This window comes from Pseudopipra pipra, chromosome 17 (assembly GCF_036250125.1).
Source record: "Pseudopipra pipra isolate bDixPip1 chromosome 17, bDixPip1.hap1, whole genome shotgun sequence".
In the NCBI taxonomy this organism is placed as follows: domain Eukaryota; kingdom Metazoa; phylum Chordata; class Aves; order Passeriformes; family Pipridae; genus Pseudopipra; species Pseudopipra pipra.
The window spans coordinates 10420919-10436226 of record NC_087565.1 but is presented as its reverse complement, the minus strand read 5'-3'; the positions used below and the strand labels follow the sequence as shown (position 1 = coordinate 10436226).

General features: G+C 49.8%; 1 protein-coding gene and 1 long non-coding RNA gene across 2 annotated transcripts in view; one reads left to right on the top strand and one right to left on the bottom strand.

The window, feature by feature from the left end:
• Nucleotides 1-2870: 2870 nt before the first annotated feature.
• The window catches only part of LOC135423707 (uncharacterized), a 140554-nt gene continuing 128116 nt past the window's right edge, over nucleotides 2871-15308 (bottom strand). Inside the window, exon 4 of the long non-coding RNA XR_010434911.1 lies at nucleotides 2871-5363. This is a non-coding gene — a long non-coding RNA (uncharacterized LOC135423707). The remainder of the gene's footprint in view (nucleotides 5364-15308) is intronic.
• Nucleotides 6157-11359, top strand: CEBPB (CCAAT enhancer binding protein beta). The gene has a single exon (XM_064674223.1). It carries the CDS (start codon nucleotides 6431-6433, stop codon nucleotides 7403-7405), a length of 975 nt encoding a protein of 324 aa, XP_064530293.1. The 5' UTR covers nucleotides 6157-6430; the 3' UTR covers nucleotides 7406-11359.

Genomic DNA, 15308 nt, shown 5'->3' with positions numbered 1-15308 from the left:
TTTGTCAGGGCAAAATGGCTGTGGGGAGGAAGGAAAAGCAGCAAATTGCTACCGAAGTTTGGCTTTGCATGGACTATCAAATTCTCTCGGAAAATGGTTTTGCCTTAGTTTCGCCCGGACCAAAGCCACAATGTCAGCAATGTCAGCGGCTCTCACCTCAGCTCAGTGTGACGGGACCACCGAGGGAGAGGTTTGGTCCTTCCCTGGAGCCAAACCAGCGCACGGCAGGAGACTGTCCCTTGTGTTCCTCCTTCCCTGGGGAGGAGGGAGAAGCGGGGGGTCAGTGCACAGGCTTGGCCCGGCTCTGCTCGGCACGACTCGCCTAGAGCACACTCGGAACACGCCTAGATCACACCTGGAACACACCTGGAACACACCGGGAACTCACCTGGATCACGGCTGGAACGCCCCCAGAACTCCCCGCTAGGTGGCGCTCCAGGCTCGGCCACGGCGGCGCTCCCGGGCCGGGAGTGGGCGGGGCCTGTTTCAATGGGCGGGGCCATTATAGGGGTGGTTCGGTGGGCGGGGCCATGGCGGTGGGCGGGGCCAGGGGTGCCGGTGCCGTTCTGGCCCCGCCGGGACCGGCCGGGACACGGGGACAGCCCGCAGGGCCGCGGTCCCGGAGCCATCCCCGAACAGTGGGGCTTGGCGCGCTCCTCACTGGACATCCCCCCGCACTGGTTCCGCCCGGCACGGCCCTGAGGCCCCGCACTCACGTCCCCCGCGGGTGCCCGCAGCCCGGGCCGCCCCAGCCCCGCTCCCCCGGCCCCGCCCCGCCGTGCCCGCCCGAGCCCCGAGGCCCCGCGGGAGCAGCAACTGGGGCCGCTCCTCGCTGGGCTCTCGCCGGCCTGGGAAAGTGTCAGTGGGTGGCGGAGCTGGAACAGCCACTCCCACGGCTCCCGTCCAAGGCCGTAAATGCGAAGGTGGGGAGATGACAGGGACTGAGGAGCATGAGGAGGACGGGACACCGTGGTTACCCCACCTGGTCCCCCGTCACCCAGCCCAGCCAGGTGACACAGATCAGCCCCGGCGCTGTTCCAGTGCCAGGACTCACAACTGACAAGCCCGAACTGATTCCCTGGCAGCCCTGCTTTCCCCGTGGTGCTCCACACAGGACTAGAGCAGATGGAAAACAAATATTTGTACTGTCTAGAACACAAATCTTTAATGCTTTTAATAAAGAAAAAAATCTTCTAATTCTCCACTTGGGCCCACTCCCCTCTCAGATTTCCTTAGTTTGTGTTGCCCCTGGCCATACACCCCATGGAGTTCCAGCTATCTGTCCTGCAGCCTCAAGACCTTGGAATACCTCCCCTCTTTTAGAAATTTCCTGAAGGAATAATCGAGTTCTGTTCCTGGGAGCTTCTGACACTTGCCAGGATACCCTGGAAGGGTAGCATTCCTCTTCCCTTGATGAATCTTTCGAATGCTTACACAAGAGATCATTAATACACGATCTGTACCAAATTCATCAAAGCAGGAGGCTGTGATTACCTAGGAAATGTCAGACGACTGTGGAGAACTTCTGGAAAGCTAATAGACAGCAGCCTCTCTGCCATTTTTATTGGAACACAAGGACATGTGCTGCTTTGTAAGATACAAAGTCACCTCTCCCTGTCCCTGCTCAGACTGACAGCCCACATCTTGCCAGCAGAACTGCTCCAGCATGGACTCCCTCTGCCATGCAGGACAGAGACCGTGGCTTCTGCTCTGTCACTGTTCCCTTCCACGGGCCTTTGTGTGCTCTGGCTCTACCTCCTTTCTTTCCTTTGCAGAGCCCCAGACTGGGTGCTCTGACCTAAAAATTTGCTCTGGAAAATTTTCCGTGTGGCCAGGGAAGGTATTTCGCTCATGTTGTCCCACCGGTGCCAATCTCCAGGTGTCGTCTCCGCGGCTCTCGGTAGGGCAAAGAGCAACGTGCAGATAAAGGGGGATTGAGCAACCCAGCGCTGCAAAGGCCAAGCCTGCTGGGTCAGAGGTGAGCAGAAAATCAGCAGAAGACCAACAAAAACCTGAGCATCACCATGTCACATGGGAATAGGGTGAGGGAGCATTCGGGGGGGGAGGGTTCTGGTCTGTAACAAAAGAAGCGAAGGAGTTCAGGAGACAGGGCCTGGGGCTGCCTGGGGAGCTCTGGGCCCCGGCACTGCCAAGCAGAGCATCCAGCAGCGGGTTCAGGAGGCGGAAAGTGTGTTGCAATCGTTTTTGATGCTAAAATGAAGCAAAGTGTCGAGACTGGTCTGAGAGCTGGGGCAGACGGAAGGAGAGCCAACCTCTCTTGGAGTTGAGACATTGTCCCCCTCTGACATTTTGTAAGTGCTGGTGCTTTACAGCAAGTAGAGAGCAATAGATTCAAAGCTGGCCTCTGCCAGGTACAACTTGTGAGTTGTTGGCGCATGGTGTGCGGCTGAATGAAGAGGGACCTGGGGCTAGGAAAGGAAAAGAGAGCACTCGCCATGCTCAGAAATAAATTTCAAATTTACTTCTCTATTTTGCAGCCTTTATTGCAACACTACTTAAGTCAGTCTTTTAGGCAAGGTCCCCTCCTACCCCCCAGAGACCTCCCCACACCACCTCTGTGCTCTCTTCCCACACTACCCTGTTTGCAGAGACATTGTGCTCTGGAACCCCTCACTTCTTCTCCGGCTCCCCTCCAACACACTGCCCACAGCACCCCAGGCATTGCTGCAACTGTCAACTTCTGGCATCACCTTCCTTTCCCTGTGCCCCAGCTCTGCCCCTCTTGTGCTGTTCCAGGCTGCAGCCCTGTGGCTCAGTACCTTCAGTGTGATGCAGCTCTGATCTTACTGACCTGCTAAGAGCTACTGCAAGGGAAATAATAATAATAAATAATAATAATAATGATAATGATAATGATAATGATAATAATAATAATAATAATAATAATAATAAATGGGACAAAACTGCACCAAGAAGCATCAGAAGTTTCAGCCAGCCTCTTTCTACAACATGACCCTCAGTCCATAGACTTTCTGACAAACACTTCAGTGTTTGAGCCATCACCACTAAACTAACAGCATCCCCCCAAAACTGGTGTCATTCCAGGGACAGCTGCTGCAGACCTGAAGTGCATGAAGTAGAAAGCTTGCAAGAAATCCTGGAAAAGAAGACAATTTCCAGGAAGAAAATGCCTCTGCAATGCTTTATTGTAGGTCCGAGCCTGGAGCTGGAAAGCTGTGGCTTCTACAGTACAAAAGGCAAACTGGAGAGCAGAATTTAATTCATGACAGAGATGAGCAGTGAGGATTACATTCTTCCCTCCACCTTTTCACCACGCTGGTCTCCTCCTGTTCCTCTTCTCATTTCTGTATTGTTTCACCCATGAATGTAGAGGAATCTGGATGCTATTGCATCAGATTTTTTTTTTTCCTCGAAAATGTTATGTTCTTACTGAGTAATTTGTGAGTTATGCTGTCCCCTTCCTCAACTGAATAGTTCTGAAAAAAAATCCATGAAATCAGTAGTAGGAAGGAGCTTTTCACAGAAGTGCTGCTTTTCAGTCGAAAATGGCTCTTCTGGGAGACAAGCTGCGGAAGGGCTGCTGCCAGTGCCTGGATCCTTTCGCCAGGAATGTCTGCATCTCTTTTCCTATCTAAAGCATCTCTGAGGAGGTTTTCCAGGACAATTATTAGCAGCCTCTGCATATCTGGCCAGGCCAAGCCAGGCACTTGCAGAGACAGAGCTTGGTGTGCCCAGACCTCCTCTCAATCCTGCGGTGCGAGCCTTGCTCTGCACCTGTTCCCATCTCAAAACCCCCACTTCTGGCCATGCATTTGTTATGACAAGTGCAGAAACAATTTAAAAGAGACCAGAGTTAGCTCAAAACCTGCTTGCTGAATGCTGGGGTTTTGGATAAGTGGTTAGTCCCGCCAACAAGGTTCCCATGAGAAGCTGAGAATGGATGTTGGCTACACGAGAGTGGATGTTGGGATTTGAGGTGAGCTGGAGGAAGTTTAAAGACATCCAGGTACAGCAGGGAGGTGAAGGGGAGAAGGGAAGGAGGGGACAAGCTGGGCATCCAACCTGAATTACCACCCAGCTGCCATGTGATCCCGGTGACTGCGGGATTACTCAGCACTGGCCGGGAAAGCAGGTGTGGGCCACACCATCCCTGATAGAATCTGTTTCACATGACAGTTGCACAGGCATTTTATTTTGTTGGGGAAGATCAGCCCAGGCGGGAATACAACTTTCTGCTGCAGAGCAGCAGAGAATAGGGCAGAAATTCGAAGAGGGCAAATTTAGATCTCCAAAAATATCTTGAAAAGCTGTTCAGGAATTTCACCAACCAGATTTAGCGTTTGATTTTAGCCAACGACTGGCCAAGAGAGACCAACAGTGCACGTAGCAGGTCACCACGCAGGAGACCTTCTGCCTGTGGGTCCCTGAGACAGTTTGGAGGTAGGAAGCACATGAGACTGATTTTAAGAGTTCGGTTGGAAGGGCCAGTTAGGGCAGCCGCTGGATGTAACTGCCAGATCAGAATGCAGGATAAAGGTGCAGGATGAGGGAGTAAACAGCCAGAAGAACAAGCCCTGGCTCACTGCAACTTGCCAGTATTTGCACCCAATACAGATGTTTGTATTTATGAAGGTATGGGCTCCAACTACAACCTCCAGACCCAGCTCTCTGGCCAGGCCCAGCTCCAATTTAATCTCTGGTGCATTCACCAAAGATTAACTTGATAGATAAAGATGGAACTAGAAATATTTGAGGCCTGAAAACCTGTTAGGGGGCTTTTGTTATGGAAAAAAAAATCCTATTAAAACACGAACAGAAAAAGCAAATAAAAAAAAAAAGTCCGATGATCCACTGAGTGATTCTTGAATTCTTCCTCTTTTCAGACTTCTGAGGTTTGAACATTAAGAACAGTTGACTGTTTGAATCATATAATGCAATACCTGTTCCTCTGGCTTAACGTTACAATATTTCCCACACCGCAGGATTGCTTCACATTATTCTAAGAGGCAGTGTCATTTTCCCTGCAGTGCTGGGTCTTCTTTACTGAGGCGAGGACACTCCTACTTCCTTTAATTATATGTTTTGTTTTAAATTAATGTCCTTTATTCTGGGGATGAATCACCAGCTTGTAGACAGGTAAATGTGGGAGTAAGAGAGTGAAAATATAAGTTTGATTCCCAAGGTGGGTGTCTTTAATTAAAACGGACATCAAGATTCAGTCTTCCTTCCCAAACTTACCCCACAGATTGAAAAACTCTGGGCTCCACGTTCCCCTGCACGTCTCTCACTTTCCTCCTGAGCCACGTCCCGCCCGGTGGGTCCCCTTTGGTTTCGTGTGTGGATCCCCTATCCCGTCTGTGCCCTCACAGTTGCACCATATCCTGCAAAGTAAATACACCAAGACAAACTGTCAGGGCCCCATCCCTGCACGAATGCTGGGGAAGGAGCGCTGGGTTCGCTGCCCTGTGGATGTTCTCAGCGGCGAGGAGGGAGCCCGGAGCAGTGCCGTGCCCTGCTCCAGCTCCTCATCGCTCGGCCCAGGGCTCGCCACTGGAAAGCGGCTCTGTGCACGTCCCTGGGGACACTTCTGCCTGCCAGTGGGATTTACCAAAGCAAGCACGGGATGGAGAGTAACGGGATCCGTCTTTGGTTTGCAGCTTTCCCCCTGCTTTGCCAAAAGAACTTGGAAAAATCCCTCCCGCCTTGATGTCCCCAAGGGTAAAACGAGACCCAGGGGGATCTGTGCCCAGACCCGCTGCCAGCCCCGGGCAGTGCCCCGCTCTCCGGTGTCAGAGCGGAGCCCAGGCCGGCTCGGCGGGAGCAGCAGCAGAGCCCGGCACACTCGTGTCCCCGAGGCCGAGCGCTGGCCGCCGCTGTCCCCGCCGCTGTCCCCGCCGCTGTCCCCGCCGCTGTCCCCGCCGGACCTGGCCGCGGCCAGCCCCGACCTCCCGCACCTGCAGGTCCTCAGCCGCCCCTCCTTCCCTCCCTCCCTCCCTCGCCGGGTGTGTTGTGGGCGGCCCGGCGGGCACCGCACCGCACCGCACCGGCGCACCCGCCCCAGGAGCCTCCTCCGGGGCCGGGGCCAGCAGTTGCCGAGCGTGCGGCGTGGCAGGCGGCCAGGCGGTGACGCGCCTGTTGCTATGGGATCCACCGCCCCTATAAATAACTGAGGAAAGGAACTTTCCTAAGTCAGAGACTTTAGGACACGGGACCCAGAACCAGATGGTCCGGAGGAGACGCGCCAGCCCCCGCCGCAGCTGCCGGAGCGGTGAAGCCCCGCCGCGCCGCAGGGACTGATCCAGCCCGGGTGGGCAGCGCCGCGGGGCCGTGCCCACGCCAGGGACTGCGGCAGGGTCTGGAGCCCCCCACCCCGACGGCGGCAGCTTGACCCTCTGCCGGGGGGGGCCCCCTGCGTCGTTTCCTCCTCCCCGCATCCCCCTTTGCTTTAATGCAACGCCTGGTGGCCTGGGACGCAGCATGCCTCCCCATCCAGCCGCCCGCCTTTAAATCCATGGAAGTGGCTAATTTCTATTACGAGGCGGACTGTCTGGCTGCTCTCAACAAGCTGCACCCGCGGGCGGCCGGGGGCCGCTCCATGACCGAGCTCACCGTCGGGGACCACGAGCGAGCCATCGACTTCAGCCCGTACCTGGAGCCCTTGGCATCGCAGCCGCCGCCTCCCGCGGCAGCAGCAGGGGGCAACTTTGAGCCTCCGTGCAGCAGCGGCGCCGGCCAAGATTTCCTTTCCGATCTCTTCGCCGAGGACTATAAAGGCAGCGGCGGCAGCAAGAAGCCCGACTACACCTACATCAGCCTCGCCCGGCACAGCCACCCCTGCGCCAGCCAGAGCCACAAGCCGGGGGGGCTGCCGGGCTGCTTCCCGCCCCAGATCGTGGAAACCAAAGTGGAGCCGGTCTTCGAGACCCTGGACTCTTGCAAAGGGCCCCGTAAGGAAGAAGGGGGCGCCGGGCCGGGACCGGGGGGAATGTCCTCGCCCTACGGCAGCACCGTGCGCTCCTACCTGGGTTACCAGTCGGTGCCGAGCGGCAGCAGCGGGAACCTCTCCACCTCGTCCTCCTCCAGCCCCCCCGGCACCCCCAACCCCTCCGAGTCCTCCAAATCCGCCGCTGCCGGCGGAGGCTACTCCGCCGCCCCGGCGGGCAAGAACAAGCCCAAGAAGTGCGTGGACAAGCACAGCGACGAGTACAAGCTCCGCCGGGAGAGGAACAACATCGCGGTGCGCAAGAGCCGCGACAAAGCCAAAATGCGCAACCTGGAGACGCAGCACAAAGTCTTGGAACTGACGGCCGAGAACGAGCGGCTGCAGAAGAAGGTGGAGCAGCTCTCCCGGGAGCTGAGCACCCTCAGGAACTTGTTCAAACAGCTGCCCGAGCCACTGCTCGCCTCCTCGCCTCGCTGCTGACCCCCGGCCGGGCGGCGGGGCGAGCGGAGCCGCCGGTTCCCGGCCCCGCTCCGCGCTCCCGGGGCCGGGGCGAGGGGGGGCGAGAGCCCGCGGCGGGCGGGCGGGCGGGGTTGGTTTTAATTTGTGTTGTTGCTGTTGGATTATTTTTCGTGTGTGCGTGTGTCTTTACAGACATGTTGGCGGAAGGCTCCGCCGCCGCGCGGGTTCTGAGCGGGGTCCGGGGGCTGCGGGGGCGGGCGGCGCGGGGGGACCCCGGCCCCGGCCCCGGGCGGGCTCTGCAGGCTGCTGGGCGCTGGGGTTATTTAAAAGAGCGAGAGGAGAGCAAGGGCAAAGTGATGCAATCCTTTAAGCATGGCTGGGAATGCTGTGTACATGATGCAATCTCGTGTAACTGTCAGTCATGGATTGAGTAATCTGTTAAAGATGTTCTTACAGTTTTTTTTATTATAAAGAATAATCTATTTCTATAAGAAAATACATATGTATATTTTGGGATCTATGCATTCTTGCTACATTTGAAGCATTAATGAACAATTTTAATAAACTTTATGACTAGGTTAAAAAAAAAGTAGCTTGTTTTATTTTGAAGGCATGTTTAAAGTTAGATTAAACACAGGGTTGAAATTCCAGCTGATTCTGGCTCATTGCTGTGATCAGGGATAGGGATTTTTGTTGGTCTTTTAGCTTTCTCTGACTCAGAGAAAGGAAAAAAAATCAACAACCAAAAACAAAACCCTCAAGAGAAACCCAGCAAGGAGCAGAGCTGGAAGCTTTAGCCAGTTCTTGTTGCCTCATTTTATTTCCTCTAATCACTTGGTTTAGCTGCCGCTTGGGTGTTGTTTGGGGAGGAGGTGTTTGTGTTGGGGTTTTTTTTGCACTTCATGCTGTTCTGAACGTGTAGAGCAAGATGTGCTATCCAAACCATGACCAATCCTTGGCAAATAACACCAAGTCTGAAGTGGGAGGGAGGAAGAAAAAGTAAGGGAGGAAGCTTTAAATGAGTTTTTGTTTGTGTTTGTTTTTTTTTTCTTTACAGAGTTTCTATTCTCTATGATTCAGCATTTCTTATGTTTGTAGTTTACAGGAATAAACATGAGAAAGTAGCATTTCTGTTGGATGTCGGTAATTTCGGTCATTGCTCAGGAAGCTCCCATGAGACCCTGCCAGGTGAGAGGCTCCTGAACAACCCCCTTCCCTTTGCTCTTGAGACATTTTTCTAAAAACTGCAGATAGAATTCTCTGATGAGGACTGTTTGCTTCTGTGTGTGTGCATTTTCTGGGGGCAAGTGATGGACAAGTGGGGGGTGGCAGAGGAGGAGGAAGTTTGTAGCAGGCCAGAACTTTGTTTTGGAGAGATCCAAGGCTCTGCCTGCTGCTGAACACGTCAGCCCTGCTGGGGCTCCCAGCTCTGTTATTCCCCACTGTGTGCTGCCATGTCAAGGTCTGTAAGAAGTGAACAGTCTCAGGCTGGTTATGTGGAGGGAGTAGGGCAAATGATCATGTCTTACTCAGCATTTTCCATTTTCCTGTTAGGCCAAATTTAAAAGTGAATTTTTTAGATCCCGATTCCCCGTGCCTGGTAAAGAAACTCCTTAACTGCCTGTGCTCTGACAACTGAGCACAAAGAGTATAAAGACAGTGGCCTTGAATTTGCTCCTATACATTCCAATACAAACAGCAGCGGGCTGCAGGACAAATCTGCAATTTGCTGCTTGTTTCCAGTCTTTCGTTAAGGAAAACATGTTTTCTACTAAAAGAACTGTTCTGCTTTTTTTGACTCTCAAGATCAGAGCCTCCTGCGGGCCCATCAGCTGGAGCTCTCCCTGACATTTGTTACACATTCCCTGCGCCCCCAGGAGCCGTGCAGTCGTGAGCAGGGCACTGTTGGTCCTGATACAGATTTCCCCCATTTGCTTTTTGATTTGTGCAGGGCAGTTCAGCTGTTTTTATGAGACCCTAAAATAGATTTTCTTGGGTGAGCTCCTGCACCAGCATGACTCAAGTCCTTGCAGGCAAGATCGACGTTAGATCTTGTCTTGACTGTCCCTCGTGACGGTGATTACTCCAGCCTCCCGTGGCTGTTTATTCTACTATTTGTATAGTTACGAAACTTATCCACATCGTTAGATCCTATTTTCTTGTTGTGCTGTAGGCCATGCAATGTTACCCAAACTTGCAAACAGTGTTCCCAGTCAGAGCCCAGTGCTGTCGAGAGTGGAACTGCTGGAGGACTTAAGATGTCCTCAAATACTTTTCTTTCTTGCTCTCTTTCTTTCTTGCTTTCTCTCTTTCTTGCTTTCTTGCTTTCTTAATAACAAAGCTTCCAACAAGAGTTCAGTTTGTGGGGGCTGGAAGGCAGGGTAGATTGAAAGATAAGATGTACTGAAGGTATTTATATCTGTTTAAATAATAGTCCAGTTTTGGAGATAGAGCTCTACCAGGCATGAAGGAGCTAATCCCCATCCTTAAACTCTGCCTGCCACGGTGCAGGAGAGCCAGGGCGGTGTTGCTGCAATTTAAAGAATGATGTTTAAATTACTGCTGTATTCCAATGTATCTCCTAATTAGGATTACAGATTTCTCCTTCAGGAGGAACCTTGTGCAGCAACGATTTTTTTGTCAGAAAGATGCAGGTACAGACAGGAAAATTGAGGACACGAATGCACCAATTTTACACCAGTCTCACAAGGAATTTGTGAAAGAGTCAGAAAGAGAATTCCCGAATCCTTCATTCTTAATCTTGTATTACCCTCATAACTTACATTGTAGGAGCTTTGTAGTGCATGGAGGTCATGAAATACCCTGCTTTCTAAACCAGCATGTGAAAAAGCCCCTGTAATTAAAACATGTCCTAGAAAAAATTAGTCTCAAAAAAGTAGTCTGGAAATGAATCTGAGAAGATTCCAGGCACAAAGCAGGCAAAAGATTCCAAATACCTTTACTAATCGCAGTGGGGGAATTGGAAAATCCCTGTCCAAACAGTGGCTCAGCTCCAAATATTGATTTATTTTCCCATAACAAATAAGATTCTGCTGGCCAAGAGCAGGAGTTGGGACGTCTGGGCTGGTCTCTGACAGGGTCTCCTGAGCTGCTCTTCCCAAAGCCACTCAGGACAGCTTGTGGTAGGACTGTGCAGTCCATGTGCAGGCAAACCAGGCAGAGAAGTGCAAACACCAGAGATCTGTTTTGAGTTTTATGGAAGTTTTTAAACAGCATTTCATTTGGGCTTTTTATTTTTTTTTTCTTTCTTTTCAAATGATATGTTACACTGGCTGATTCCTACAGGTCGTTCTCATTGCTACTAAAATAACAGAGTAGAAATCAGTCTGTAAGATCAAATCCATGGCACCAACATCCCTGTTCCAAAGCACCTGGCACTGGTTTGTAAGGTGTTTGAATTCAGCTGTGCTTAGTTCTTCAGAAGGAATCATATGTAGCATTTATAAAATATATTTAAGAATACAATTATAGGTTTTTTAGTAGTTCTTCAAATTATTACTTTCTGCTTATCTGTCCAGAGTGTAACCCTGTGCAGCTCTGACGCTGTGATGTTGCTTTCCCACTTTTCCCACAGCCTTCCACTGGTAACTCTTGGAAGATGCAAGAAAAATTATGTGTCTTTCCATACTAATTGTTCTTCCTCTGTCAAATAAAATCACCCAAATTGTACCCAAGGGCTATTGGATGGGAGACTTGATCATATTTGATAACAGTATGGTTTTTCCTCACTGAAATCCTGCAATAGCCCAAAATTAGAGCCAGGAAAAAGCTTTGTGCACAAAGTTTACCTTTGCAGTTGAATTGTGAGAACAACTGTCATCAATGTGGGTGTGTGTAAAAACATGAAGTTACTCTCACACTGGTTTTCAAGCAATGTTTCATTAGCTGTGACCAGAATAAAATTCAATGCAACTCTGTATCTGCTTTAATAAAGAGAAAAGCTGTAAGGTCAAATTACATATCTTTTTTTGTTATTTATAGTGATAATGCTCAATGCTTTGCATTTGCCTGTCATTCCAATGACACAAAGTGAGTCCAAAGCAGGGCTCTGCATTCAGTTTGGGCTGGATATACATGATTATGTGGTGGATGGGGGGAATGAATTTGGAATAGAATTTGATTCTAACTCTTTTTGCTCCCAATTTCTAATGAAAAAAAAATTACTTCTACTCTCTTGAGTGTCGGCCTTTTTCTCTTTACATCTTACACAAATGCTGAACAGTCAGAATTTTAGGGTGAACCTCGTATACTAATGTGGAGTGTGAAAAAAAAGTTAAACATATGCCTGGATGTTGAAAGGGTCCTAATATGTTAAATAAGAAATTGAAACAGAACTAGGAATATACTTACTACTCCCAAAGAAACAATTACGTTCAAATTTGGGACACTTTTTTCAATCAATCAATCAATCAAGTAAAAATAAAGCGATGTGGTCAAACCATTAAACCTGTGAGGGAATTAGTTCTCTTTTGAGAGACACTCACTGAACAAACAAGTGAAATCATTAAAAGAATTAAGTTCTATTTAACTCTTTTCTGGGACCCAAACATAGTCTGAGAGTTGATTATTTGCAACCTAAAACTAAACTTTGATAGAAGCTCTACTCTATATGCTGAGGATTTCTGAGGTTCCTGATTCTTTCCTGTGAGCTGCAGCTGTGTTGCCCCAGCCTGGGCAGACAAGCAGCACAATCTGTGGTGGGTTTGTAAACACCTAAAAAAGATCAGATACTTGGTTTGCCATCAGGGTCATGTGAAATTCATGGTGTCGTGTTTGCCTGACGGGAACTACGTGAAACTCCCGCAGACTTTCCCGGTGCAGTGATCCCGGAGCGCTGGCCCCGGGGTTTGATCCCGGCACAGCCCGTCCTCGGGAGCTGCAGCTCTCAGGCCCGGCACAGCCCTGACTCTGATATGCTTTGTTTGAGCCACTGGAAATTGGAAAGTCAAAAATGCCTTTTGTGGTCATTTCCCCACCTGCTCAATCTGCTCAATTGTTCAGATGTTTTGTTTTGAATGAAAGGCTTTTCTCCCCTCCAAGAAACGCTGCTGGTTAGACCTGCCTGGATGTGAAAACCAAGAGGGGAGAATTCATGATGAGGATAAATGAGTTAGCAGTCGGTGAAAATGATTGATTTGCACTTACAATAGAGACATATTTAGTTCCAAACCTTCCAACTGGGTGCCATGATTTCACAAAGCAGTGCCAAATTTAACTCTCATTTGTTATAAATTAAAAAAAAATATTAATTTGCTATGGAAATTATTCATATAATAAATAATAATAAATTCCAATAATATTTTCTAGCTAATTAAATGCTAAGAAAGACCATGATCTACATCTGGTTTTTACCTTGTCCTATCCCTTTGGCTCTTGCCTCTGTGATTCCTGTATCACACATTCCATAGCTATCAAAGCACCTTCCCAGAGCTCAGGGTATTTAATCAGAGGTTTTAGTTAGGTCTCATCATTTCATAAAATTTTCAGAATAAATCCTCTGCAAACTCAGGCCAGAGAAGGGCTGGCTCAGCCAGCAGGCCTGGATTAGATGGGTTTGAATGCAGACACCTCTGGAAAGAAGGGAGCTTTTGCCAGGAGGCTCTGGGAGGCTCCGGTCCCCATCCCCACACAGACCCAGCGCAGCCCTTGTTTGTTTGCTATAAATACCTCGGGTTTGCCAGTCTATTGCAACAGCAGTTCATTAAGCCTGTGGTAAGGAGCTCACTGATGGTGCCTAGAAATGACAGTCACAGGAATCACAGCTTCCTCCAAACAACCCAAAAATCCCTCCGATGCCTCCCCTGCCGTGTCCCTCCTCCGGGAGCTCGCCTGGGCTCTGGGGCACGGGGGCTTTGCCATACGTTTTTCTGTAAGCAAAAGGAGGAGCTTTGGTTTGAGAAACGAATGTTACGGTGACACGATGGGAAAATATTTCAGTGCAACATGATGAAACAATTACTTGGCTGCAGTAATTCAGGAAGGGAATCACAAGAACAAGAGAAAGTGCCTGGAGCCGGTTTGCGAAGCAGAAGGAGCGCGGTGGCTCGAGCAGAAACATTGTTTTGCTGATTTCCCCAGCCTCTGCCATCCAGACAACTACTCGGGGGTGGATGTTTCTGGCAGGGATTTGTCACACTTCCCTAAGCCTAGGTGTCCTGAAACAGTAAAACACAGATTCTGTCTCGATTGTTTTTGCACCACCAAAGGCCAGAAAACAAACCAAGAGTGTAACCTATTGAGATACTTGAGTGTGTCTAACACTTCAGTGTACAAGGAGCAGAATAATATCTGTGGGATAACTTGGCACAATGACATCAGTAGAGTTATAAAAAAAAAAAGGAGTAATTATCAAGGAGTTTGGTTGCTTGAAGGAATGCAAGCTGGCCCCCAGCCATGAGCACTTGGTGCCAGCTCTGTGAAGAAACACGACTTCCACGCAGGGCTGGTCTCCTGTTGCTGAGTAATTGATGACCACTCAGGGTGGCAGAAAACGTCTTTGTGCTTAAACTTAAGAATAGTGCTGATTGTTGGGTTGAGTCCCCAAATCTGAAGGAATAGGAGAGGTGGCAGAAGGCCTTGATATCTGAGTGCAGCTACCGGGTGCAGTGCCCTTAACCCCTTTGAAAGCAAATTACAGAGCTGCAGAGTTAATGAGTGCAGAACACTGACAGAAGTTAGGATGCAAGGGATAAATACTGAGCTTTGGAACAAAAGAGGCAGTTTCTGGTCCTACCTCTTCCACCAGTTTATCATAAATCTTTATATTGTCTGTCAGCCCCTCAGTGTAACAGGCTGCACGCACGTATGTGCAGCTCCAGTTCCAGGTGCAGTTGCCATAGCTGCAGGTGGATCTGCCTGTTACATATTTAGATCCTGATCTTACACACGTGCTTCATTTTGTACATGTAGCTGTAGTGATTTCAGTGGAACTATTATTACTGGAATGAGCAATGATAAATGCATAGATCTGTATTTACATGGATGTATTTACATGGATCTGTATATACATGGATCTGAGATCGCGGCGTCCCTGGGAAAATTTTTGTGCCTTGCTCAATTTTGCAGCATATGCCCTGGAAAATTCTAAGCACTTTCATTTCACGTGCTTTCAAATTTGAGAGAGCTACCCAGGCACATGGGCTGATTTGGCTGTTGCTTGCCGTGCAAAAGCAGATGACAGTGGCTTTGGCATTTTTGCATTTCCCAGGAAGAAAACCACAACCACCACAACACCCGAGAAGTGGGATACAGCTGTGTTCTAACAGCTACTGCTGGGTCCCAGTTCAACAAAGTACTCCAGTGTATGTGCTACCTAGGCAGAAGCAACGCAGTGCTGAACACAAGCTTTAAAGTTTCGGATGTGCCAAGTGCTCTGCTGAAACACATCCTTCTAGAGCCTGCAGCTGCCTGGCCCCGGGATTACACTGTGAGGCATGAGCATAAATACTGGGAAAGAAAACCTGATGGAAAATCTGGATGTCCAGAAAGGTGTTGAATGAGATGCACTCCAACAGGCCCAAAGGAATCCTGGTTTCCTCCTCCTGCGCTTCGGGAGCCCATCCAGCTTGTGCTGGCCAGGTCTGGCAGCCACTGTCTCAGAGCATGGTGTGATAGGCCCTGGCTGCTGATCAAAGGGCTCTTGAGCAATAACCCACTGCACATCAGCAAGAGCTGCTGCCAAGAACCATGGACTTCTCTGGGCTGGAAGACAACTGATAAAGCAGATGCTGAGAAAAGCAGAGATGCCTGCATTGGGCAACCTGAGTGCGACCAGTGGCTACTGGAAAATGTTATTTTTGTTTTAGCTCTGCAATTGCAGAAGCCTGATTTGCTAAAGGCTCTCTGTTTGTACAGTGCTTGGGTTTAGTTTTTGTTTTTGCAAAGCATTTTATTTAGATGAATA